This window comes from Vombatus ursinus, unplaced genomic scaffold, assembly GCF_900497805.2.
Source record: "Vombatus ursinus unplaced genomic scaffold, bare-nosed wombat genome assembly UNPS02014782.1, whole genome shotgun sequence".
In the NCBI taxonomy this organism is placed as follows: Eukaryota; Metazoa; Chordata; class Mammalia; order Diprotodontia; family Vombatidae; genus Vombatus; species Vombatus ursinus.
In genome coordinates this window covers 3,142,451-3,168,305 of record NW_020954560.1, presented here as the reverse complement: position 1 = coordinate 3,168,305, position 25,855 = coordinate 3,142,451, and the positions used below count along the sequence as shown (strand labels likewise).

The following is a 25,855-nucleotide window of genomic DNA, read 5'->3' as shown; positions in this document are numbered from 1 at the left end:
TCTGGGCAACCATTGATCTCGTGCAGCCAATCAGAAAGAGTATTATCTCTGCGCCCCGACTCCGTCAGCTCCCCTGCGGAAGGATCCCTTTTTGGGCAGCTCCGCCCTAGTCCCGCCTCTGGCTATCTTCAGAAGGCCGAGTTTGGGGCGGAGGCAGCGGAGGTGGGGCGGGGCGTACTGAGACCGGTATAAGAGCGGAGGGGGCGGCGGCGGAGCGGCTCACTCGGTGCCGGTGCCCGGGGTTTGTAGTGACCGAGCCCCTCCCGCCGGGGCTACCGACGGCTAAGACGTGCTAATACCATCATCGCCGTCACCTCCTAGTCCTCCTCCTAACAACAACTCCACCCACCGCCCAGGTGAGCGAGTCCCGGATTGTCAGGTGCTTCCCACTCTTATTGCCCCCTCCCCTCCCCTTAATCCCCTGGCAGGGTTGGGGCAGCGAGAGAGGCTGGAGGGGTCTGCGGGCACCTGGGCGCCGAGGCTGGCTGCTACGCGCCCCGGGGTGGAGGGAGACTGGGGGAGGGGGCAGGTGCAGAGCCCGGGGGAAGGGCAGTGCTTGTGGGGGTGGTGAGACCCCCCGGGAGGGGGGGCCTCCACCCTCTTCCCCCTCTTTTTTGGGGGGCTGGCTGCATCTCTACGAAACTGAGACTCTCCGCTACTCCGAAACCGAGACGGAGCTGCGCCTCTGAGCTGGCAAACTTTTAAACCACCAGGCACCTAAGCGCTCCGCACTGGGCTAGGCGCTTGGGGGAGGGGGGTTATTAACTGCCTCCTTAGGGCGCTTAGAGGGAAAGCGCTTTGAAACGTCTTTCTGGGCTTTCGAGATGTGAGCGGCTCCAATTTTCCTGGGATTTCACTGCTGCCCTCCCTTAAAGCCAGGCTGCTCTTGCTACCCTTCCCTCCCCCGGCCTTCCTACCCTGACCTTCCCTAGTTCGGAGACATCCCGCTCCTAGGCAGCCGGGAGCAGCATGGTCACCTTCCTTCCCCGACTGACAGATGAGAGAATTGAATCCAGCCGGCCTCGAATCAGGAAGACCTGGGTTTTCACATCCTCGCCTCCAGCACTGGCTGGCTGGGGGACTTGTGAGCAAGTGACCTAACTTTTCAGGACTTCCAGGCAATTTAAGATTACTAGCTGTTGAGCAGTTATCTTTCTGCGTTGGTGGATGGAATTTCACCGAGAGTCCCCTATACCGAAATTGCAGGTCGGGACCATAAAAGGAAAAAAAATAAGAGAAAAAAAGAAAGAAACCACTACAGACAGTAGTTGGTTCTGGGCTCGGTACTGTGCGGGGCTCAAAGATGTAGAAACAACACTGCGATAGAATAGCGCCATTTACCTACCTGATGATGGTCTTCAGTTTCTGTGGAAACCAGAGGGAGAAAGGAGACCTCCCTAATTTTTTTTCCCCTTTGACATAGACTTTTTTGTTTCGTGAATACTGCGCTGTCAGCTGTAGCTGCCGTAGGCTCATCAAATACAGCGCAAACCAAACTTGCTTAGCAACCTGTTGGAATGAATCCATTAGAATAATTTTTTCTTAAATCGCAGTTTCCACGTTTATGGAGTTAGATATTAGTTGTTCAGTGTATATTTTCTCATTTAGAGATCTAGGTTTAGCAGTTGGGGGAACGGAGAGGTGTATAGCATCATTAGTCATAAAAGAGGGAGAGTGAGAAAAATAACATTTAGTAAAAACAAACACCAAACAACAGATCAAAACCCCTAAGTCACCTGAAGGAACATTTTTGACTTATGGTTCTATATGAAGAAACAAAAGGGTTTAACACTGTAAATAACCATGTTATTTAACCTTCTAGGAAGAGTCCTTTTTTCTTAAAAGGTAGTGTCTGACCCTACTTTCATAGAACCATGGAGGGTTAGAGCTGAAAGGAACTAATCTAGAGATCAATCTTCTCAACCTCCTCACTCTTTCAAATGAGTACAAGGGCTGAGAACTAGATCTTCCAGGTTAGGGCACTGATCCATTTTTACTCAAATATAATAGACAAGAATCTTATAAAGGTGTTCGTTTTTAGTAAAGTCTAATTTTCTGTGGGATTGTTTTGCATTATCACAGATTGACACCAGATAAAATTTGGGGAATGGGAGAAATGACCCTGAAACCCATCCTGCCTGCTGGCATGAAATTAGCACTGGATTATGAACATTTCTTAAATAATGTGGTTTTAGTATATCTTAGTTACTTTGTTCAGTTGCCAGAATGGGAACATCTCTTTTTTTCAGTATGAAGTGTGGGAGAAAAGTGGGGAAGAGGATGGGGGTGATAAGGAAAGGAGCAACATTACTGTATTTTAAGTAGTAAAAATATTCCTTTAGGAAAAGATTGTGGCTTTAGACACACAAACATCCCAAGCAGATGCTATTTTCACTTGATTCTCTGTCAAGCCCCAGATTGCCTACAGTAAGCCCTATGATCAAAGCTTACCTCTTCTCTTGTACTACCTATATGACCCTAGAAGTCACTTCACTTCCCCACTTAACATTCTTAACCTGTAAAATGAGGGGGTTGGACTATATGTATACTTTGGCATACATATCCACTTGAGTTTTTAAAATGCTGATTAATTTCCCATTCATAGGGCCCCTAAATATTATTGCAAATATGATTCAGAATGACTGAGATTTAATGTACAGGACCTATAACCCTAATAAAATTCTGTTAAGTCTCTATAGAATGAGGGAGACACTGCTCTTGTCATCAAATTATTTAGCACCTGAGAACACTAATGAAGCAATTATAAGTTTATTAAGAGTAATTTATGAGCTAGGTACTGAGGATACAAAGGTGAGACAATCTCTGGTTTCCAGGAGCTTGTGACGTGTTTAGATCATGCATAGGATCTAAAGAGGCTTATGGTATTGTGTGCAAGGGTACTAGCATCTTGTCATTTTTTTTAATGATTTTGCACAATCGTATGGTCACACGACGTTCAGAGTTTATCCCAAACTATAGAAACACTGGTATGCTGCATGTGTAGGTGGGATTGGGATGTGTGTGTGGGGTGGGGGAAGTGGTAGTTTTGGTATATGTCAGGCTGGGAGTGTAAGCTGGATGTCCATTCACATTATGTAGTGAATCAAATGTTGATCTAACAATAAAATCCCTTTGGGTACTTCCAAAAATCCCAGATAAGTCAATATAGCAATCAAGGAAAATTAAGAAGTGCTATATTTAATTTTGGACTTATAGTTGTACAAACTACCACATAACTATCAAAATAAAGCAGATTCAGTGAGGTCATGCTAGGAAAATTCATCACTCTTTTTAAGGTATAAGTTTCCTTGAAATTAACACTAGTGAAATAATAGCCTAAATACTTTGAAATGATCAGCTGTTAATGTGTCAAAAACCATTTTCTAATTAAAGCGATATTTAACAAAAAGAGCAGTTTCCACATAAGTTACAGTAGTTGTCCATTTAAATATTGTATGTTGTGGTTTTGTATCCGGGTAAGGCTGGGTTCTATAAGAACCCAGTATTAAGACTTAAGCTCACTTGTCTGCTTCCTGCTAGCTCTGTGGGCCTGTTGTTGTGATGGGTTTGTACATGAAACACTCCAATTTTTGAATGTTACTTGATTTAATGAGGGGAATGTTTATATTGTTTTCTGAGTCTTTACTGAACTCTGTGTAAAGCTAATAAGGAAGAGTTATAATAGTTTCTGGACTGTCTTTTTTTTTTTTATCCTCATAAACCTGGCACAGTGCTTAAGAAATGTCTTAATTTTGTTGAATTAACTAATTCAGTAGTCATTTAAAGTCTAGGGTCTGGGGTGTTACAAAGATAATTCATAAGATACTAGAGAAGAGTTACACTGTATCTAGGAGACATGTTACTTTGGAGAAGCCTTTTTAAGATGAATCAAACACATCAGTATGCTACCATGAAATGTCAAATTGCCATGCATTTGGATGAGGCAACAGTATTAGAGTCTTGTCAGATTTCTTCTGAAGTACTCTGGCACGCATAGGATTGCTCTTATATCTGGAATTTAAATAAGCTAACATGAAGTAAACATCTTTAGGAAGGACTTTAAAGAAACCCGAGGGTTCTCTTAAAAAAAAAAAGCCCAATTTTTCTTATCCGGGTTGTGTCATACAGGTAATCCCATCGATTTAACATAGCAGCTATTGTAGAACAGTGGTACTAGACTTAGAGGTATTTATAAAGCTTTGTAGAAATGAGAGAAGACATGGTGGAGAAAGGACTAAAGTTGAACTGATCTAAAAAAAAAAAAAGCCTCTAAAAGCAAAATCCAGCCTAGCATTATGGCCAAAGATGCTAATTGCCCTTTTGTATTCCAGGTAATGATCTTTCTGTTAATGATGTAATAGTTTACTTTTATAACCTGTTAATATATGTAAAAGAAAGCATTTTGGAGTCTTGTCTCTTGTTCACAGCTTATCTTTACATTTGTGGTCCTTGGGAACTAGATTCAGGCCCATTCATATTTCATAGACCACTTATTTCTTGGGATAGTAATTATTATTGTAACACCAAGCTGGGTTATTGAGACAAAAGTGACAGACTGAGGACGATAGTGAGGATCATGCACTTACTCTGGCTGGCCTGGAGTCTGAGTTGTTGAAAGTTTGATAGCCATTATTTATTTTTCTATTGTTACTCTCCTTCCTTGGTTTCCACTGCTAAGCTTGCCACCGTCCCTTTTGTATAGTCAGTTGTTAAAGGTCCTGTTCCTTCCCCCTCCTTAGGTTCTTATCAGTGTCATTCAGCTTTTCTCCATTGTTGAAGTTATCTCTGAACCTTTCTTTGTTTCTGGACTCCTTCGCTAGTTGGCACTGTGAATAAAGCAATGGACTTCGAGTCTGGAAGACTTGACTTCTGGATCAAATCCTGTCTCAGACACCTATTAACTAGCTATTTGACCATGAGCAAGTCACTAGTCCATTTTCAGACTTATTTTCTTCATCTGTAAAATGGGGATAATAAAAGCATTTACCTGGTGGGGTTGCCTTAAGGATCTAATGCCATAGAAGATATTATGTAAGGCACTTTGCAAACCTTGAAAGCAGTATGCAAATGCTAGCTATTGTTATTACTAACTCTCTTCTGTGTCGTGTTGAATATTTGGTCTTTCCCAATTCTTACTGCCATTCTGCTATCCTAGGCTCTCCCACCCCTAAACTGCTGCCTGCTTTTAATCTGTTTTTTTTTTATAGAAGACTGCCTAATTAATCTCAACCCAATCAATCCCAATCAGCTCCCTATTTCAGGTGAGTATCTTCTTAAATCCATCTGCTATCCCTTGAACACATCTTACTAATACTTGCTAATATATCTTGTTTCATACTAATAATCCCTTTTCTTGTTTTTCTTCTTTTAGTCTTATTTCAAATCTAGCTCAAACCCAGGGGCTTCTTAAAGTGTCTTTGCCTAATACTTTTCTTATTCCATGGCCAAACCTCAACTGGTTAATGTTCTCTTTGCGTTATAATTCTCTAGTTCTTCCCATAGGTATATATTCTTGTCCCTACTCTAAAGAGGAAGAGAGATTCCACATTCATATATTTGGTTCTTCTCCCTAACATTTTAAGAAGAAAACGGAGAACTTTTTTCCACATGACATCCTCCCACCCACACACTACTTTTCCCCTGCTTTGAAACAGCAATTGTTTGCCAGCAGAGGCTTCTCTAAACAGAACATACTTGTGTCTTGCTAGGGTAGACAAAGGGTTATTAAAGGAGTGGTTGGCAGCTTGCCCCATGGTCAGGGTGGGGGTGGAGGAGCTAGTCAGCATTCACCTCTGCAGCTCCCATCTGCCTCATTCCTCACCCTTATCTTTGCCTTCCTTTCTGCTTCCTTTGGGGTACAGGGGACCCCCCAGCCTGTGGATCTATGACTTGAGGGGCTTTCCCATCTTTCAGTTGTTTGCAAACCATAGAATTTTAGCTTCATCTAGAACACAAAATTAAGACGTTCCTTCCTTCTGTGGTATGACAGTGTTGTCATCCAGCCCTTTCTGGGATACCTGCACAGTGATGAGTGTATTTTCTAAAAAATCAGCCTTTTCAGGCCATTATTGGATAGCTGTAGAGCTACGCAGAGCCCAGATTTTCCTTTCTAACTACTATGCATGTATCCTTTCTGGGACCCCATTGAACAATTACAATTCAATGCACTTCAGTGGTTACTAAATATTAAGCACTGGGCTGGGGCTTAGGAGGAACCTTCTCAACATGACAACCCTTCAAATACTGGAGGACACCAATTGTACTCCCTCCCAAGTTCTTTCTTTTCTAAGCTAAACACTTTCACATGGTAAGGGCCCAGACTCCTTGTTGTCCCTGGTTGCCTTCTTCTGGGTTGTCTGTCTTTGTTTTTAAAATGTGACCCCAGAATTGAACTTACATTAATACTGTTATCTGTCCAATGTAGGAATGCAACAGGAAGGGAAAGAGAAGCAAGTAAATGTTTATTAAAATACCTACTATGTGCTAGGAACTATGTTAAGTGTTTTGCACATATTTTCATATTTGATCTGTACAATAAACTGTGAGGTAGTTGCAATCCTCATTTCACAGTTAGGAAACTAAGGCAGACAAAGGTTGTGACTTGCCCAGGGTACTCAACTAGTAAGGTATCTGAGGCCAGATTTAAATTCAGGTCTTTCTGATTCCAGGTCCAGTGCTCTGTCTTGTGCTCCACCAAGTTTTCTTATCTTCCTCTCAAGTCTCTCAGATCCTTGCTTGCTTCAATGTCATGCTCTAAGCAGAAGTGAAGAATTACAAAACAGAGAAATGATTGTAGTGTAAACTTGGATCAGAGGCCTGGAATTTTATAGCACAGTCAAGGATATTTGATGGCAATGGATCAGGGCTCTCGTGTGCCTGAAATTCTCTTTCAAAAAAAAATTTTTTTTTTTTTTACCATTCATGTTTTTATTTTTGAGAAAATTATGGTGAAGAAATGGAGACATTAATGAGGTACTTGAAATAAGACCCCTTTGAAAACAAAATGTTTGATTGAAAGAATCGTTGTCATCTGTAGAGGATTTTACCCAACATTGGGTGAACCCCAAAGTTTGAGGAGCTTCCTGTTAAGTGAGTGATAAGATTATTTCTGGTTTATCTAAATAACTCACCTGAACATAGACTATGTTAATGAATAGCCTATGTTAATTCTAGGACTCTTATAATTAAAATTTACTTGACAATCTTTTAGATCTTGGTGTATCTCCTCTCATGGAAATACCTAATATGCTTTGGCTTTGAACAAGATACTTCATCTCCCAAAACTGGGTATTTTCTCAGGCTGGCCCTCATGCCTGGACCAATCTCCCTCCTTATCTCTACCTCCTGCCTTCCCTGGCTTCCAGCTAATACCCCACATTATACAGGAAGCTTTTCTGATGCTTCTTCATCCCTAGTGCCTGTTGATTATTTCTAATTTATCCTGCATATTGCTAATTTGTACATAGTTGTTTGCATATTGTCTCCCCCATTAGACTGTGACCTCCTTGAGGGCAGGGACTGTTCTTTCCTGCCTTTTTCCTTTCTTTTGCAAGCTCAGTGCCTTTGCATGGTGCCTGACAATGTAGTAGATGCCTAATCAAATGTTTACTGACTGACTAGCAGTTAATTTGAACTACCTGGAAAGACTGATCTGAGCAGCTTAATTTCTGGAGTGTCCCCTGATCATGTTGCTGGTTTGTTGCTGATTCTGTTTTCATTCCTCACAACCCCAAATCTATGTTCTGCAGTAACGGTGGTGCAAGTTCTTCCAGTCTTATCTCTTCAGCCATGTTACTTTGGGCATGATATTTTGAGGGACTGGCTAGATACTATTTTAAAACTTATTGGAACACATCTCTAGATTGACTAGAGGTCTCCTAGGGAAGACAGTATCTCTGTGTGGGGTGTGGCTTCCAACATAGTTTAGAAAAAAAACCAATTTGTTAGAACGCTTAAGTTTGTACTAGCATGTGTGGAATGAAACCTGTTAAATTCACTGTATTTGACATTGCTCAGGCAACTTCTTTAACTTTGAACTCATAAAATTGTACCTCTTTTAGGTCTAGCTGGCTGGGTTTCATTCTGAAGTAGTATCCTCCATTATATCAGGAAGTATCTCAATTGCTATGGGAATGTAACTGAATTTTTTGACTCTTAAGTACATATTGATGTTAAATGGTGGAGTAGATACTGATAAGTCTGAGAAAATTCACTGATGACTGAATTCCATAAAAGGTTTGAGTGAGAAAGGACCATCTGTCGATTGCCACTTAGGCAGACCTTTTTTTTTCCACAAGCATTGCTTTGCAATATGGGGAACTACTTCCTGTGGATGTGGGACATGAGTTTGAGGCATTTAGGTGGGTAACTGTGGAATATGAGCTTCCTGGAAAACAGTGGTGAGGAACATGCAGTCAGAATGGCTCAAATCACTTAATTTTTAAAGAGGGAGTGTGGAGGGGATGTGTCTTTTTGCTACTTCGATCCTGATAATCAAAATAATTTGTCCTATAATATAAAAAAATGAGCATTATATGCCTCAAGTCACTTATACTAGAAATTTAGTGTTCATAGGAGTCACCAAAACTTTATTGAAGCATATAGGTGAATACTTGGGTGGGGAGTATTGGTCAGATACCGAATTGGTATGACTAGTAGACTACACTTCCTAAAATTAGTTCTCTGAAAGGAAAAAAAAAAGACATTAAACTTACAGACTGAAAGCAATTTAAATACAATTGCAGTACTTAAGAAATTAAACTATTGGGAAGAAATTTACTCTTTTACTAAAGGTAAATAATCTTAAATGAGATCATTGTAAAGCATTTAGTGCAGTGCCAGACACTTAAAAGCGCTATACAAATCTTAGTTATTGTTATTAACTTCTGCCACAGAAACAGGCAACACACATATAAAGAAAAGTCAGATAAATTGGGTATTTGAAGTGTAAAAAATATGTTCTATATGGAACTGCTGGGGATTGGAGAAGGAGACAGGCTTTGGAAAAAATGTTTTGTTAACTCTCCCTTCCCTTTAAATTCCCACCCTCCCCACACACAAACAGAATAGGGAAATAGATTCTCCATCCTCTTCTTTTTTCCTTACTTCCTCTCCTAGTGACAGCATTCTCACACTGTTTTGCAAAGATCATCTTGCTATCACTACCACAGGCTGGGTAGACTTCAGCCCAAGTAGCAAATTTGCTACTTGTGTTCTGCCTACACTTGCCCTCAGCTTGTGCTAATTTAAAGCACTAACTCCAGCTACCCTATTTTCCAGATTGAATACTTAGATGTCAGGCTTTTGGACTTTGGGGGCTAATTTAACCCTTGGGTCACTATCACTTGCTTTCCTATACCTTCTCTGCCTTACCATTCCCTTGGAAACCCACTACTCCATGGGATATCCCATCCTGCTTCCATTCCCAGATTCCTTTCTGCTCCCCTGTTTCTTTTTTTTAATTTTTTGAGAGGTTTTTTTTTTTTTTTTTTTTTAATGGTGAGGCAGTTGGGGTTAAGTGACTTGCCCAGAGTCACACAGCTAGTGAGTGTCACGTATCTGAGACCACATTTGAACTCGGGTCCTCTTGACTCCAGGACTGGTGCTCTATCCACTGAGCCATCTAGCTGCCCCTCTACCTCCCTGTTTCATTAGGCTCCATGGACTTCTGCAGCTGCAAGGGGTGGCTGAATGGGCCTTTTTAGATTTAAAAAGGATTAGGAAAGGGAGGGAAAATTAACGGCCTTTGCAAATGAGATCTCTGGGAGCAGTGACTGGAAACCTGAAAATGGGAGAGATTCTTCTCTTTGTCTTGCAAGGGTGTTTCTCTAAGTGTGTTTGGCCAGCTAATGGCTAAACTTTTTTGTTTTTTTAAATTAAAAAAAAAATGCTGAACTTAACCACCTGGGATAGGCAGGAATAAGAAGTTGAATAAAATAGTAGATGAGCCTTAACCTGTCCAGTACTAAGAGGACAATTATATATAGCCTATGCGAAAAAGCAAGACTTTTTTTTTTTGAGGGGGGGCATGGTGGGGGAGTTGATTTGATATGGTGCTAAGGCCATCAGGGTGGGATGACTCCCAGGACAGCCTCCAAAAGGAGGTCCACTCCTTCCTGCTCTCCATTCCCCATGGATAGTTTTTGGCAATCACTGTACATGATCCTGAAAAAGAGAGAACTTAGTCTAGGGACTGAATCTAGTCTGGCCCATTTCTCCTATAAAGTAAATCTACCATTTCCCATCTTTTCTACTGCATTGTACTGCCTGTATTCAAATATACATCTAATTTTACTGTCCAATGAGGTCTTCTGATGTAGTTTATGTTAAACTATATAATAATGTGTGATGCAAGTTACCCACATAATCTCACATTTGCTTAACTTTGTACAGGTTTAAAGTACTCTATAGTCTACTCCAAGCTGTCTTTATTTTCATTCTTCAGTCAGTTATCCATTAGCTGTGATCTTTTGGGGTTACTGTTCTTTCTTAATGATTCAGGTTGAATAATGCTCAGGTTCAGAACCCTTTCCTCTTGCTTCAAACTTGGGGTCATTTTCTCTCTGGTCCCTTTATTTATTGTCTGGTAATCCTGGATTCTTGCTCAAAAGAGCCCTGAAGTCCTTCAGCTTTTCCTCCCTGAATGATTTGGTGCTTTTGTTAGGGCTTGTCATATGCCCTCTTAAAGGAACTCAGGTTTTCAGACCTCCTCTCTTAGCTGTGGTCTCTTTAAACAAAAAATAGAAACGCATCTCTATTTCTAATTATAGTTGACCTTTCTGGCTCCAGCTAGGCTAGATATGCTCCCAAATCTAGTGTTTTGTTTTGTTCTTAAGAGGGAATTTTTTTTTTTAAAACTACATGGGGAAGGAGCTCTTTGAAACTTTGAATAGCTTCTTGTTACCTACAGTATCAAATCTCAGCTGCTCTATCTAGTTTTTAAAGCATTCCATAGTGTGACTTCAGTATCTTTATTTAACAGTTTTCCCCATTCTTTCCATCTACAGACCTTCTCCTACAGTTAAGGTTGTCTCGTCATTTTACTATTAATACTGTTATCCTCCTTATTATCAATTTATGTGTAGATTTCTTTAAAGCTTAGAAAACATGTTCTCATCCTTACATCCTATTTTATTCCAGGCTCCATTCTTACTGGTTCCCACTTGGACCTAGAATGCCCTCTGCCTCTCCAAACCTTCACTGACTTTGCCCCAAGTCCCACTTCATTCATAACCCTTTTCTCTTCAATAGCGCTCTCCTTGATATCGTGGTCTTGCCTTTTAAGCGTCTCTCTGGAGAAACTGGTGCTTGTATTTCTGTCTTACATATTCTACACTCATGCTTAGTCTTCTCTATTAGACTGTAAGTTCCTTCTGGTAAGGTCCATCTCTTTCCTCTACATCCCATGAAGCATCTGATACAGTGTTGAACATATGGTGGATATTTATTTTGTGCTTGTTTTCATTGGTTAAAAATATAAAAAGAGTAAAAGATTTATTGAACCCTTTAGTTGCTGATGGAACTGAATACTCTGAAACATTTTTACCCACCAGTATAAACTTGTCATCATCCAAGAGCTATAATCACAGACCAAATTCCTGTAGCATATATTTATAATCCATGAAATCAAGTGTTTAGTTTATATACTCTTTTTGATTTCATGTACACGGGTGGATCTTCTCTCCCTTTGCATTGTAGGCTCTTTGGCTGCAAAGACCATATCTCTTAACTTTAAAAAAAAAATCACCTAAAGTACTGGGTTGATAGTAGATGCTACTCAAATATTTTTTGACTGGACCCAATCTCCTGATTGAAGGATTTATCCATCCTTACACGTGCCATATTTTATCTCTGTCCTCAGGTCATCCCCTTAAAACTTCCAAAGTGTTTTATTCAGATTTTGAGGGCAGACAAGGGGTTAGCCTAGGAGGTAGAAGTGGGGGGAAATGTTTTAGTTAGTACCCCCTTGAAAATGCTCATTTTAGAGCCAGAACCTACTTTTTTGTGGCTCAGTCTTTTATGTGTGATAATTTCCCTTGCCACTGTAACATGGCGAGTAGTAAGTAGGGGTGAGGGGAAGGGAGGGTACAAATATGCAAGAGGTCAGAAAGAAAGGAAGGAAATAATCATTTATTAAGTACCTACTATGTGTTATTTAATCTGCCCAACCCTTGGAGGTAGGTGCTTACTTGTTGTTACAGTTGAGGAGGCAGAGAGAGGCTAATGACTTTCCCTGGGTTACACAGATGGTAAGTGTCTGAGGCTGGATTTGAACTTGGGTCCTTTTGGCTCCTGGCTGAACAATTTCACCCAGAGCTGTATCATCTGTAATAGGATCTATGATTGCTTGGCCCCTGAGCTACAGCTTGGTGACTCCCTGACTTTATAATAAAGAAAAATGTTATGTCTAATAAGGATCAGTGAGTTGAATCAGATAATTGGCTCCTTCTTCCCACCTCACTGTGACTGAACATTTAACTTGATTATAGGAGTTCTTCAAGCGGTATGGAAATAGCAGTGGACATTTTAGTTCATGTGAATTTACTTGACTTCAGGCTTTTAATCTGGTCACTACTTCAAATATTAATCCTGTTAATTGGAATTCCCCTATTAGTGAACAGAGCTGTTTATGAGCTAGGAATATTGGAGTGCTTCACATGACTCGTTTATGTGGGGATTATCTTAGTGTTGACCCAAAGTAGTTAGAACCACAACTATTAGCTGAATTCAGTTGTTGACCTAACTTTAAATATGTTAACGATGTTGCCATGGTGGTGAGGGAGGGAGGAGAGATATTAGAGAAATCATTTTTCACCTAACAAGGACCAGTTAGTAATTGTTCATTGTATTATCAGTAGCAACAATAGTAGTAATAGTAATAACAAGTTAATGGCTTAGTGTGATGTCAACCTTAATTCTTGAGCAGCTTTTGTGCTTTAAATACTTCATGGTGAAAATGATGAGAAAACTGTGAAATACAACTTGGCAGTGGTTAGAAGTTACTCATATTCTTGTAGGAATAGAGTTGTGAAAGGCTAGACAACCTGGAAAATCCCTCTTTGGGAGGTGAAAGACGCTATCCTAGAACCTTTTCGCCTCTAATAAGTAGCATTTCATTTGAATAGTATAGTTAATAACAATATTAATATATTTATATAGTGCCTGTTCTGTGCCAGGCACTATACTGAGCATTTTACAAGTTAGCTCATTTAATATTCACAACAACCCTGGGATGTGGGTGCTATTATCATCACCCTTTTTATAGTTGAGGAAACCATGACAAATAGGTTTAAGTGACTTGAAAGGTCACACAGCTAGTAAGTATCTGAGGCTGGATTTGAACTCGGGTCTACCTGAGGCTCAGTGCCCTATCCACTGTAGTGCTTAGCTTAATAATAATATTGTTTATTAGTGCCTGCAAGAAAGAGCTCTTTGAAAATTTCATGATAAGCATATAATGTAATTATAATTATTATAAATATAAGCATAAATGATTACCTCCTAGGGTGGGTATTGAGGAGGTTCCCCTAGGATTGTTCTGTGTGTTGCTGTCCCCAAATCATCCTCTAACTAACAAGGTAGAGACAGGGACAGAGAGTAGACCTGTGATTTCTCAAATAAGGAAGTTTTTTCTACCAGTGTTGTTGGGCACTTTTCCTCTAACAGACTTAGTTGCCTGGAGTCCTCAGTTAAAATGACTTGCTCCAAGGTCACAAAGATAGCGTATGTCAGAGACAGGTCAATGCTTTTGAACATAGCTTAAAAAAAACTGGGGATGGGGTAAATATTCAAGAATTGGTATGTATCCAGTTCTTGAACATCTTAGAATGAGAAATAGCAACCAGGTAAAACTTCAAGGGCTTCTCAGGAATACAGAGTATTTAGAAATATATATATATATATATGTACATATATGTAATATATATATACTGGAACTATGATAATGATGGGTAGACTGTAGTTTAAAGAGTTTTTTTCCAAATTTATTTTATTTTATTCATTTTTGTAAGTAGGCATCTTGCTGTTAAAATATACAAATGGAAGCTTGACCAAAGACCATTCTGGGTATAAAGGAATTTTGACCCCAAACATACCTAGAGTGACATTGAAAACACTTAATATTTGGTGGTGGGGCTGTCAGTGTGAAAGTCAGGCAATCTATTTGTCTTGAAGTGTGGAAGTAGGAAATTCGGCCTCTCCTACATTATGTCCCAAGCTGTGTGTTAGGACCCATATTAGGGGTGCAAAGATCAATGGTCTCTTTCTTCAAAGTTAACATTTCAGTGCAAAATATTTAGGCATTGCTGGTTACAGTCCTTTCCAGACTATCAGCTAGATGGTGAAGGGGATACACCGACCCAGAGTGATATAAGGGAGCATATGAGGACACAGGGAGGAGGGGCTCGTAAAGCGCTATAGGAATTTGAAACCAGCACTTTGGGCTGATGTGGAGGAGGGTTAGAAAGGCTTTGCGGGGGTTGTATTAGTAGGGCCTTTCAAGGAGCATTTTGAGGGGGAACAGATTGTATTTAAAATGTTGTCTTTGCGTCTTTAGACCCAGCACTGCTCTGTGCATGTTGTTGGCATTTATTAAATGCTTATATTGGTTTGAAATGAAGCCGGTAGAGATGCAGAAAGCACACATCCCAGATATGGAGGTGGGGCAGGGGAGAAGAAGGCTAATCTTGTACAGAATGAGACAAGGAAATAGCTAGTAGTCCAGTTTGGCTGGAAGAGTAGGTTGGTGCCATATGATAGCAGACTTGAAGTGCCAGGTTGAGGAGTAGGGTATTTTATCCTATAGACAAAAGGAAGGCACTGAAGACTTTTATTCAGGGCATTGACAAAGTGAGATCTTTGTATTAGGCAGATTAGTTTGGCAATTCTGTGAAGGATGGATGGGAGAAGGCAGGGACCAATTAAGAAAACATTACACTAGACTGAATCTGGGGTAGTTGGTGGCGGTAGTGAATGAAAGGATGGAGCAGATGAAAGGTGTTCTGGAGTTAGATGTGGGACCTGAGGTTTCAAGCCTGGATGACTTAGGAAATGGATACATACATGCCATCATCAAACAAGTTGGGAAAAAAGTTTAATTTGACACATTGAGTGTGAGGTTGTGGTGGAACATCCCATTAGAGAGGTCAAGCTAACTTTCTCACTAAATGGGTGGGGGAGGGACTGGAGGGAAGAAAAGAATTTGGAACTCAAATAAAAAAAATTAATGCTAAAATAAAGTATATTTGAAAAAAGAGATGTCAAGCAAGCAGTTATATATTAAATATTATTTATATATATTATATCCCTTAATGGGGAGAGTATATGGAGAAGACTGATGTGAGAGCCTTGGGGACTTCCCATTCCTTGTTCCTCCTAATCTCACCTTCTGGGCTGATATGATAACTGTTGTGGAAATTAAGGTGGAGAGTAAGAAGGGAAGGCTGTCCAATAGTATCAACACTACAGAAAAGTTAAAAGAAGATCTTTCAGAAGGAGTTTAGGGGAAGGGGAGGCCTTGAATCTAAGCATTGAAGTTACTGCTTATACTTAAGTCTTTTCTTAAACAACTTCAGAGAATTTCTGCACTGAAGTTGTTACTCAAGTGCTTTTTCCAGTGTAATCTCCTTACCTTGCTACTTTAGAATGTTGAAGTGGGTTGTACATTGGGTGAAGGCATCCCTCCTTCCATGATGTGACCATGATGCCATGTCTTTAGAGAGAAGGCAGTATGGTCTGATGGAAAAAATTTATGGTTTTTAGAAAGATGGAGGTTTTATTAAGGCTCTGGAGCTAAATCATATGATCCTGGAAAAAAATCTCGATGTTTGGGCCTTGGGAGATTTGAGCTTGATCCGTTCTTTGGTTCCTTCTAAGTTTCTGTGGTATGTACTACTCTTTCAGATGGCATTAAAAAAGTGCCTACCTTGAGCAGAGTGCTGGGGTGTAAAGCACAGATTAAGTAAGCCCAAGTTTCCTGCCCTAATGCGATTTATGGGGGATATATGACCATACAAATAACCCAATGCCTATGTGAAATTCTTTATGAAGTCTGTTGGGCAGAGGTAAAAGATGTGTTTTTACTTCTTCGTTGGTCCTTTGCACAACCATCTCAAGGAATCGGGGTAGGAAGCATGGCAGTCCTGGACATTGGTGTGAAATGGGAAGATAGGAATGATGCCATTGGATTCCTCACTAGTCACTTGCCATCAAATCTGAGATATGACCAGTCAAAAACAGAAACTGGAACATTATATGATTGTCCTGTTTTTATTGTACCTATCATAAATAAAAAATACAGCTTACCAGTTTGTCCTGGTCAATAGCTAAACATTTAATTTATAATTGGGGGGAGGGATAGAATACTGCTTGTTTGGAAGATCCAGGTCTCATTAAAAATTTAAAAAAAGCCTTTCTAGAGAAATTCTTCTTTAAAAACTCCTTTGCTATCAGGCTGATCTTGAAGCATGATTATGATCATGGAACTCCCTTGTTCAGAAATTTTCATCAGCTCTCCCTCCTTGCTTACTGAAATAAAGTCCAAATGATTTAGGCTGGCATTTGCAGGCTTTCCAGCTTTATCTTCTACTCCTCCTCAGTTTGGACTCTCCAGTCCAGACTACTGCCTTTCCACAAACATTTGCTGCACTTACATACCACTGAATGCTTCCTTTACTCTCAGCTTTCCAGGCCAATCACAACTGGTACCACTTCCACAATGCTTTTCCTGACCAGCCGAGCTGGAAATAGTTTTCTTTTTCAAGAACTTTGTACTACTCATGGCATTTATCATATAGTTTCGTATTGCTGATAAGCACATGCCCTCTGCCCTGTTACATGGTAGGTTCTTTGAGGCAGAAGCCCCCTCTTTGGAAGACTTTCTATCCACAGGACTTCTAAAACAATGTTTCACATAGAATCTGCTCAATAAAAATTTGTGAAATGAATGGAAATCATCATTTTATTCACTTCATATCCATTTTCAAAATCAAAATTACTGGCACTATGGTCAGGGTAAAAAGTCTGAGATGACCTTAGCCCAAAGATTGTTATTTAAAAGCTGTAGATTTCCAACAAAAGAAAAATGCTTTTGAAACCTTGGAAAAGTTCTACATATATCAGTTGAGCCCTGAATTAGACTGAGCAGGGTGGGAAACCTACTATCTGATGTTCACAGCAAGTACAGTAAAATCATTGTAAGGTATTTGCAGGTCAGATTAACTACATACACTCTACTTTAACCTATTTCTTTCTCATTTCTGTTTTCTTACCTCTGTAGATTCAATAGTCCAGGTTTATTCAGGAGATATAGAGGCAATATGAAATTTACTGGGTTTTTTCTTAATCACTAATTTAATACTATTTAACCAAGTACTTTATAGTACCCTATTGCTGTTCAGAACCATTTCTAGCTTCTTATTTTCTAATTACTTTATTTGTTAGATAACTTATTTTTTATTGACTAATAGAATTTTCTACACAAAGCTTTGGGGTGGAATAACCTTCATTTTCTTTCTAGATCCATTATACTTAAATCCTAGAGACAACCTTAACTTTTATTTTTACCATTTCTTAAAATAATAGTTGGAAGATCAAACAGAAAACCATTTGGGGACCACCATACTTCAGTGGTTACCAAAAAAATCCCTTCCTTTATAGTGGAGATTCTTATATGGAAGTTTAACTTCATACATGGATTGATGAGCAATAGTTAACATGAATATTTGGTTGAGCAGATCACCATTACCAGACTATGCTGGATCATAGATCTAGTTTCTGGATGGAATCTCAGTTTAGTCCAGCTCTCTCTCTCTCTCTCTCTTTTTTTTTTTTAGTAGATTGCGGAAACTAGGATCCAGGGAGGTTGTGACTTGTTCAAGGACAAGGTCACAGGTGGGATATGACCCCAGGTCTTCTGACTCCAGAGTCAACACTCTTTAACAAGCACGGTTACCCCCATCGGCATTTATAGACCTATTAGAAGGGAGGATTATAGGGAAAGATATCGGAGGTGGCACTTGCATGCACTTATAGCTCAATCATGCAGTATGGCAGAGCCAGGCCTCGGACTCAAAATCTAATGCTGTCTCGTACCCAAATGAAGGTAGAAGTATTATTCTAAAATAACCTGTAGAGGTTATAGCCAAGTTACCTACTATTTCAAAATGTAACACAAGAACATAAGGATCTGATGGTCCAGAACTATAGTGGTATAGGATTGATCTTTTAGTGGGAGAGGTGCAGGGCCACTCTTGGGAACTTTTTTATTCCCTGAGAAAAGAAAGGAATGACAATAAGCTATTTCATTTGCTGAGTTCTGAGCTTTTAACTGGTTATAATGTATGTGTAGTTTTAGGTGTTTTTTCTCCTCCTCTTATGTTATCACCACCCATCCATTGATCTTCCTCTCTCCTTGAGGAAATAGTCTTAATTTAAGGTTGCATTAGAAGAAGGTGAATGTGTCACAAGCAGCTATTGCAAGTGCATTTGAGCTTTTTTTGTTGCATGGAAGTAAATGCTAACTTTCATTTCTTACCGCTCCTTTCAGTTTCCCTGGAAAGACTAAACCCCAAGATGGCAGATGAGACAAACACCAGGGATTGCATGTCCTTCAGTGTGCTGAACTGGGATCAGGTCAGTCGGCTGAATGAAGTTTTGACTGAGGTTGTACCAATCCATGGACGGGGCAACTTCCCCACCCTGAAGATCACACTGAAGGATATTGTTCAGACTGTCCGCAACAGGCTGGAGGAGGCAGGAATCAAGGTGCAGGATGTTCGACTGAATGGCTCTGCGGCTGGTCACGTCTTGGTCAAAGACAATGGCTTGGGTTGTAAAGACCTGGACCTAATTTTTCATGTGGCTCTTCCAACAGAGGCAGAGTTTCAGCTTGTTCGAGATGTTGTTCTGTGTTCTCTTCTGAACTTCTTGCCAGAGGGAGTCAACAAGCTAAAAATCAGTCCAGTGACTCTTAAGGAGGCCTATGTCCAGAAGCTGGTAAAGGTCTGCACCGATACTGACCGTTGGAGCCTGATCTCCCTCTCCAACAAGAATGGAAGGAATGTGGAACTCAAGTTTGTAGATTCCATTCGCCGTCAGTTTGAGTTTAGCGTGGACTCCTTCCAAATCATTCTGGACTCTTTGCTTTTGTACTATGACTGTTCAAGCAATCCCATGTCTGAACACTTCCACCCCACTGTGATTGGGGAGAGTGTGTATGGCGACTTTGAGGCAGCCTTTGACCACCTCCAGAACAGACTGATTGCTACCAAGAACCCAGAGGAAATCAGGGGCGGAGGACTCCTGAAGTATAGTAACCTTCTGGTGCGGGATTTCAGACCCACAGACCAAGAAGAAATCAAAACCCTGGAGCGTTACATGTGTTCCAGGTTCTTCATCGACTTTCCAGACATTCTGGAGCAACAGAGGAAGTTGGAGACCTACCTCCAGAACCACTTTGCTGAAGAGGAGAGAAGCAAGTATGACTACCTCATGATCCTTCGCCGGGTCGTGAACGAGAGCACTGTGTGTCTTATGGGACACGAACGGAGGCAGACCCTCAACCTCATCTCCCTCCTGGCCCTGCGTGTGCTGGCAGAGCAGAACATCATCCCAAACGCCACCAACGTCACTTGTTACTACCAGCCCGCTCCCTACGTCAGTGATGGCAACTTCAACAACTATTATGTTGCTAACACTCCAATGCCCTACAGTCAACCATATCCCACCTGGCTGCCCTGTAACTAACTAATCTCTTGACTTGAGGATTTCTGAAAAGGAAACCTCAAAAGGGCAAGGGCTTTCAGGAGATAGGGGAGCCTTTCTAGATGCAGGTGTTTGGCTTTTAAAGGGGAACTCAGCTCTGATTCTGCTTATTTTCTTTGTGTACCCATCGAATGGGTCTACAGTCTAGCATGAGAAAACTTTAAAAGGGACCCTTATTACAGTGCCACTGTGGAAGCTGACCTGTCCGAAACACACTTACCACTTCATGGTCCCGAGCCTTCCGCACTTGTGGATTTGAGCCCCGTTGCAGTGCAGTTACTTAGAATGGAAAATAACTTGGGCAGTGTTTGAGAAGCCTTAAGCCAACTGTCTTCTCACATCAATCTTGCATCTAAACTAGGCTGTGTTTTAGCCCTTGTCCTGAGTCCTTAGCAGCTAACGCTTGGGCAAAACTGTTTTCTTGAATCCATGCGGCATGACAAAGGTGAGGGTCTTCTTGGGTGCTTTTGTTTTTGTTCCAAGGGGATTTTGAGTAAAGGCCAAATTGCTTGTGTTTGCTGACTTATCCCCTTTCAGCAGAGCTGAAGGTTTCCTTCAACAATTAAACCAAAGCCAACAGCCTTCAGAATTGAGCTCTGGTTAGAAGTGGCATATGTGGCTTAGATGCTGTGCTATCCCAAAGAATTGTGAGAGGTTACTGCTAAAGCATGACCTAAAAGGTTTCTTGGAAATGTAACTCAAAAACAAAATAAAATGTAAGACAATGTTAAAGTAGAAAAAAACAATTGGTGGTGGTGGGTGATGGTTGTGACTAGAGACTTAATGTTCAAATGACACTTTCTTTAAGGCATTTTTAATGAATGGAACTTTTGGTTGTTTCCCCCGTTCAGTCTTTTTCATGGCTGACCTGTTTTGTTGTCCTGTTCTTACGATTTAAGTTGGGCGGTCTTGTTTCATTTTGTTCCTATGATGACCCATTCAGGACTTCCCCCGTGTCTGTGTTGTAGTAGGATGAGATGCCCCTTTTGATCACATGCCAAATATGACAACTTAATTTATTTGCAATATGTTGAGTGCTAATGTTTTTTCCCCCCTAAAAAAAATTGTCAGTAGTGTAACTACTCCCCTAACTTTCTATTCACAGCAAATGAGTTCATGATGCTTACTTGGTTAGGAATTTGGGCTAGTAGGATAGCTTCTTTTGTAATTTTAAATGATTTGTGGAAAGATCCCCTTGAATGGAGCAGGCTGCTTGAGCTAATGCTTATGGTTTCAAGGAACTGCATTAGAATACAGACTGCTATTCTGAATCTTTCTCATGTTTGGATGAAGGCTTGGGTTAATAAAAAGTCTGTCATGGGAGTGGTCAAAGCTCTTAATTTGGGTAATATTTTGTAAAGGAAGTTCCCAATTCTCCCTTCTAGCTAAGGACTGGCTTAGTGAATGATAACTTAGCCGTTCCGTTGACCTGACCCACTGTACTTATATTGTATTCTGCACTTTAGGGAAAGACTGTGTTAATTTTAGTGAGTGTTCTGTTGCTCAACTTGGTTAAGAGTTCCAGGGTCATCTAGGTGTAGAGACCACTGCAGATTCTTCCCTACAGAGAAGGAATTTCATGTTGCAGTTTCTTATAGGGCCTCCCACTTCAGAGAAACAATTTTAGTTGACTAGGAAAATGATAGCCCAGTTCGCAGATTTCAAAAGAATTTATTCAAATCCAAGATCCTGAATTTGACACTGCTATGGCCATAGAAATCCTGGGCCATGACAAAGCTCAGTTAATGAAAGAACACTTGAAGATCAATGACTTCTCTATCTAAGAGAAAGCTAAGAGATGTTTGGTGTGCTCTGTCTGGAATGTGATATTTTGGCCCCTTTTTCAAGTGAAACAGATGGGTGAGCTTGGTTTTGTTTTCCTCCTTGGGTGTCACTCATAATGTATTAGCTTTAGCAAGGTGAATAAAAAGTCACCTTAGCAGTAGAACTTGCATTTGCTTCTTTAGAAGACCTTGGAAAATTATGCTGAACTCCTTGCCTTTAAATCAAAGCTAACTTATACTCAGGTGTGAATGGAATTGGTTTGAGATCTCTTGGTAGTATTTCAGGTGTGACACAGACTGAAAGTGAATTTATCAAACCACTTGATTATCTGTGATTTATGATAAGCTGTCTTTGGAGGGTAATGGCAATACATCCGCACTAAAATTATTCATTTGTGGCAGAATGTTAGCCAAAGCTTTTGCAGTGGCTGGTTTCTATTTGCTTGCCAGATAAGTTTGGGGGTGAGGGTGTTGGGGGGAGCTCAGGACTACACCCTTAGTTTAAAAATAATTAAATTCCCAGTTTGGCCTTTTTGAAAACTCATCCTGCTTATTATAACTTCTTGTTTCTCTGTTTATTAGTGTCCTGACGTCAGGGTGGTTGGAGGGGAGGAGGGAGTGAGGAGGAGATAGGATGACTACTTCCACCTGCAAAAGTCTCTCTTTACTCCACCCCCTTGAAGGAATACCAACACCTTTAGATTTGTATTTTAGGTCATTTAGAACGTGTGCAGTGTACCACTTTAGATAATGTAGAACATGTAGGAGTTTACTTAAAGTTAACTATTGGGCTCTATTTTGTCTCAAAATAGTAAGTGTCTTGGAGAGGCCACAGGGGACAGAAAAGTAGCCAAGCCAGGGGCCCAGATAACATTTCTGGAGCTTTTGGCTTCTCTTTGTTCCTCGACCCTCCCCCACCTCCACACACCTTGGGCACCCCCTTTGTGCAATTACCTTCTTACCTGAGATTATTCTGATCCAACTCTTTTTTAAGTTTGCAAGTAGATGCCTATGCAGGAGCTAGCATAGCTGCCTAAGCTGCAGCTCCTCCACTCCAAGTTAAGTGTGCCGAGTGGCACAGACTGTGTGGATGGTGAAGCGCAGAACTGGGTCACTAAAACCTAATCCCTGGCTCTCAGGTATGTAGTTTACCAGCTAAGGTAGCTCTTAACCAGCTTCACGATGTGCCAAGTCACCTCTAAATTCAAGCGTCTGGACATTCTACTTAAAAATGTGCCTTTGGGGGCCATAAGAGTGGTCTCTGTAGTCTGCATTTATATCCAATCCAGGGGTTCCTTTTTTTTTGTCTTTCTAGTGTTGAGTAAAAGGAAACTTTGGTAGTCACCAAGGGGAATTAAAAGTTCAAGTATAAATTCTAATCTAAATTTAAATAGTACCTCATTTATGTTGGGTCCCTAAGATGTCCTTTTTTTCTTTTTCTTTCTTTTTTTTGGCCTTTTGCAAACATGCAGTGTACTCTTAACTTCTTCCTCTGAATCGGCTTTGAGTGGTCTTCATGTTGGCAGAGGTATCTGCACTAAATTCCTGGGCTTCAAGTTTTCAGATTTTATGATCTTATTTGGCAGATATTATCTCACATTCAAATTCACTGGCAAACATTTAGAATAAAACATTCCACACGAACACCCTCTCAATCAGTGTAGCTCAAATTAATTAGGCATATGTGGGGAAACTGGGTATGGTTCACAGCCTGTAAGAGGTAAATTTCCATTTAGGGGTGAGGAAAGGAAGAAATGCTTCTTGGATTGTGGTACAGAAGCAATTGGGCAGCTTACTGTTGGGGCATGAAATTTCAAACTTGGCTTTCTTCTGAATTGTTTGCTTTTTATGGTTATCTGGCATCCAATGGCCAAAGACCTGAATTGAATTCATCCTTCTCCATTGTGGTAGCCCTCTCATTCACGCATCTAGTCTTTACCTTTGTAGTAATAGCAGAAATAGTAGTAATAGTAGTAGCACTAGTGGTGGTGATGGTGATGGTGGTAGTAGTTGTAGTAATAGTTGGATAGGATTTTCAGTAGTATCACTGTGTTCTTAGCTAGAAGTGCCACTCAAGGTATCAGGTATTCTTTTTCTTTTAAGAACAATAATTCCCTTTTGGGTAGTGCCTTTCCCCCCCATGGACTAATCTTTGGGGCCCAAGTTAGATTCTTCAAACCTTTTCTTCCATAGGGTGATGGTGACATAATTAAAACGTTACCACAGGGTGGGAGAAAGCATATATTACTATGAGCCATTACCATTCACAGTGGTTATCTGATTATCAGCTCTGAACCAGAGAGAATCTATTGGTGTGTGTATGTATCAATTTAGGTACAAATCTTCTTTTCTTAGAAGTTGAGAGAAGAAACACTCAGATTTCTAAGCTTAGAGCCAGATATCCTTACGCTGGCAGAGACCAGAACATTGTATCTACTCTGGTCATAGCTGGCTTTGGAACAAATTTCAATTCTCCTAATTAACATTCAGAGGACCAAAGGAGGCCTGGGAAGATATTAGGAAACTTTTTAGAGGGGTGTAATGGAGCAAATTAAGAAAAGGAAAGGCCAATATTACTGAAACCAGATATTTCAAGTGCCTAAATCTTATCACTTATTTTTCTAATAATTTAAGTGTAGTGTAAAAAAAAAAACAAAAACCAAACAAATGTAGTTGGAACAAACAAAGGTACAGAGCAGTCATCTACTCCTATGTATGTATGGGAAGGTTAAAAGACCATTCACTAATGAAGTGGATAAATTAAATGATGTGGGTTTGTGTGGGTTTTCTTTTTGTCTGAACCTTATTTTATTTAAAGATAAAGAAACTCCTAACTTTTTAAAAAGTAGTTGTTTTTTTTAAATTTTGTTTCCAAAGTAATATATAGCTAAGAAAAAACCCACCTTTAGTCTATTAGGCAAAATAGGAAATTCTTTTCAGTTTTCTAAATTTGCATAGCAACTAGCCACTGGAATTCTTGATTTGTTAGCAAGTCAAGATGTGTGGGATTACTTCTTTGTTAATGGTCACTAGCCTTCTCAGTCCATATGGATGAAATCACTTTCTTTTGTCAATGCAAAATGTGTTAAAACTTTATAAGAAAAAAGCTTTGAGTTTGAGAAATAAAGATATATTTTAAAGACCTTTGTCTATTGTGTTTTTACTGTTGTGAATACCATGGACAGTACTAATATGCATTTTTATTGTGGCTAAATCAAATTTTCACATTCAGGTCATTCTAAATCACCAATGCTGTACTTCATGGATCATGTTGCTAGTAAGGCACAGGGCTGGTGTAGTTGAATCCTAGATATTTTATCTCGAAGGCGGCATACTTTGGCCAGCAGAATTTCAGAAATAAATCCCTTCCCTGTTAACTAGTTAACTAGTACTATGTTAATTAGCACTGTTAGTTAACTAGTAATAACTGCTATGTACTGGTACCTAAGTGTTGCTGGCAAACCTGCGGTTATGTTCTGGCAGGAGATTTAACAGCTTGCTGCCACTAACAAAAGCTTTTATGTGCATCTTGTGTGACCTCTCCAGAGAATTCAAGCTGGCCAATTCTCTGACTTTTTTGTTGGCCCTTTTCTTAACCATTGTGTAGAATGTGGTGATAGCCTATTGACTTGCTCTTACTGTGTTGGTCAGCAACCTCTACCCAACAGCCAATTTACCTTGTATTGATATTGGGGAGTTAAAAGTTTCCTAAAGTCTCTCATTGACATGAGACGAAAAGGGAGAACAGATTCTTATGCTCTTCCCAATGTTAGCAGTTCAGGCCACTTGAAAACTTCCAGATCATACTTCCAGAAGCCATTATTTCAAATCATCCCAAACTAATATGAGGATACGGGTATTATTATGTCCTCTTATCACCTTCAAACTGACTTGCTAACGATAGCAGGAGAAATCGGTCTGGAGCTTGGTTCGTTCTTATCTTTCTGATGTTGACCTGATAACATGCCTCCAAATCCTTTTTTTAGGAAAAACAGGCATGAGCCTGTTTTTAAGGTAGCATAATACCTTTCTTTGATTAAATGAGTTGATGGGCCCAAGGACACTCACTAACTTTGCTTACCTTAGAGCACTATGTAAACGCTGTTATTATGATTTTTTCTATAATACTTTTGAAAGCAGAGTGATTTTCCTGTCCCTTTTCATTTGTTTGGTGCTCCTACAACCTTGTATAGCCATTATCTCTATTTTACAGATAAACTGAAATGGGGAGACTTTAACAAACTTATTCAAACCCAAATTATGGTGTTCCTTTCTCTGCACTTCAGTGAAAAATAAAAGGCAGATGAAGG

The 25,855-nt window shown here is 40.1% G+C and overlaps 1 protein-coding gene across 3 annotated transcripts; it reads left to right on the top strand.

The window, feature by feature from the left end:
• The first annotated feature begins 232 nt into the window (after positions 1 to 232).
• Positions 233 to 24,687, top strand: TENT5C (terminal nucleotidyltransferase 5C). Of its 3 annotated transcripts, none has more exons than XM_027866709.1 (2): positions 233 to 356; positions 18,545 to 24,687. In XM_027866709.1, exon 2 carries the CDS (start codon positions 18,571 to 18,573, stop codon positions 19,741 to 19,743), a length of 1,173 nt encoding a protein of 390 aa, XP_027722510.1. In that variant the 5' UTR covers positions 233 to 356; positions 18,545 to 18,570; the 3' UTR covers positions 19,744 to 24,687. The 3 variants fall into 3 exon arrangements, with proteins under 3 accessions (XP_027722510.1, XP_027722512.1, XP_027722511.1); XM_027866711.1 differs by having other exon boundaries at positions 233 to 379; XM_027866710.1 differs by lacking the exon at positions 233 to 356 and adding an exon at positions 5,165 to 5,261.
• The last annotated feature ends 1,168 nt before the right edge of the window (positions 24,688 to 25,855 follow it).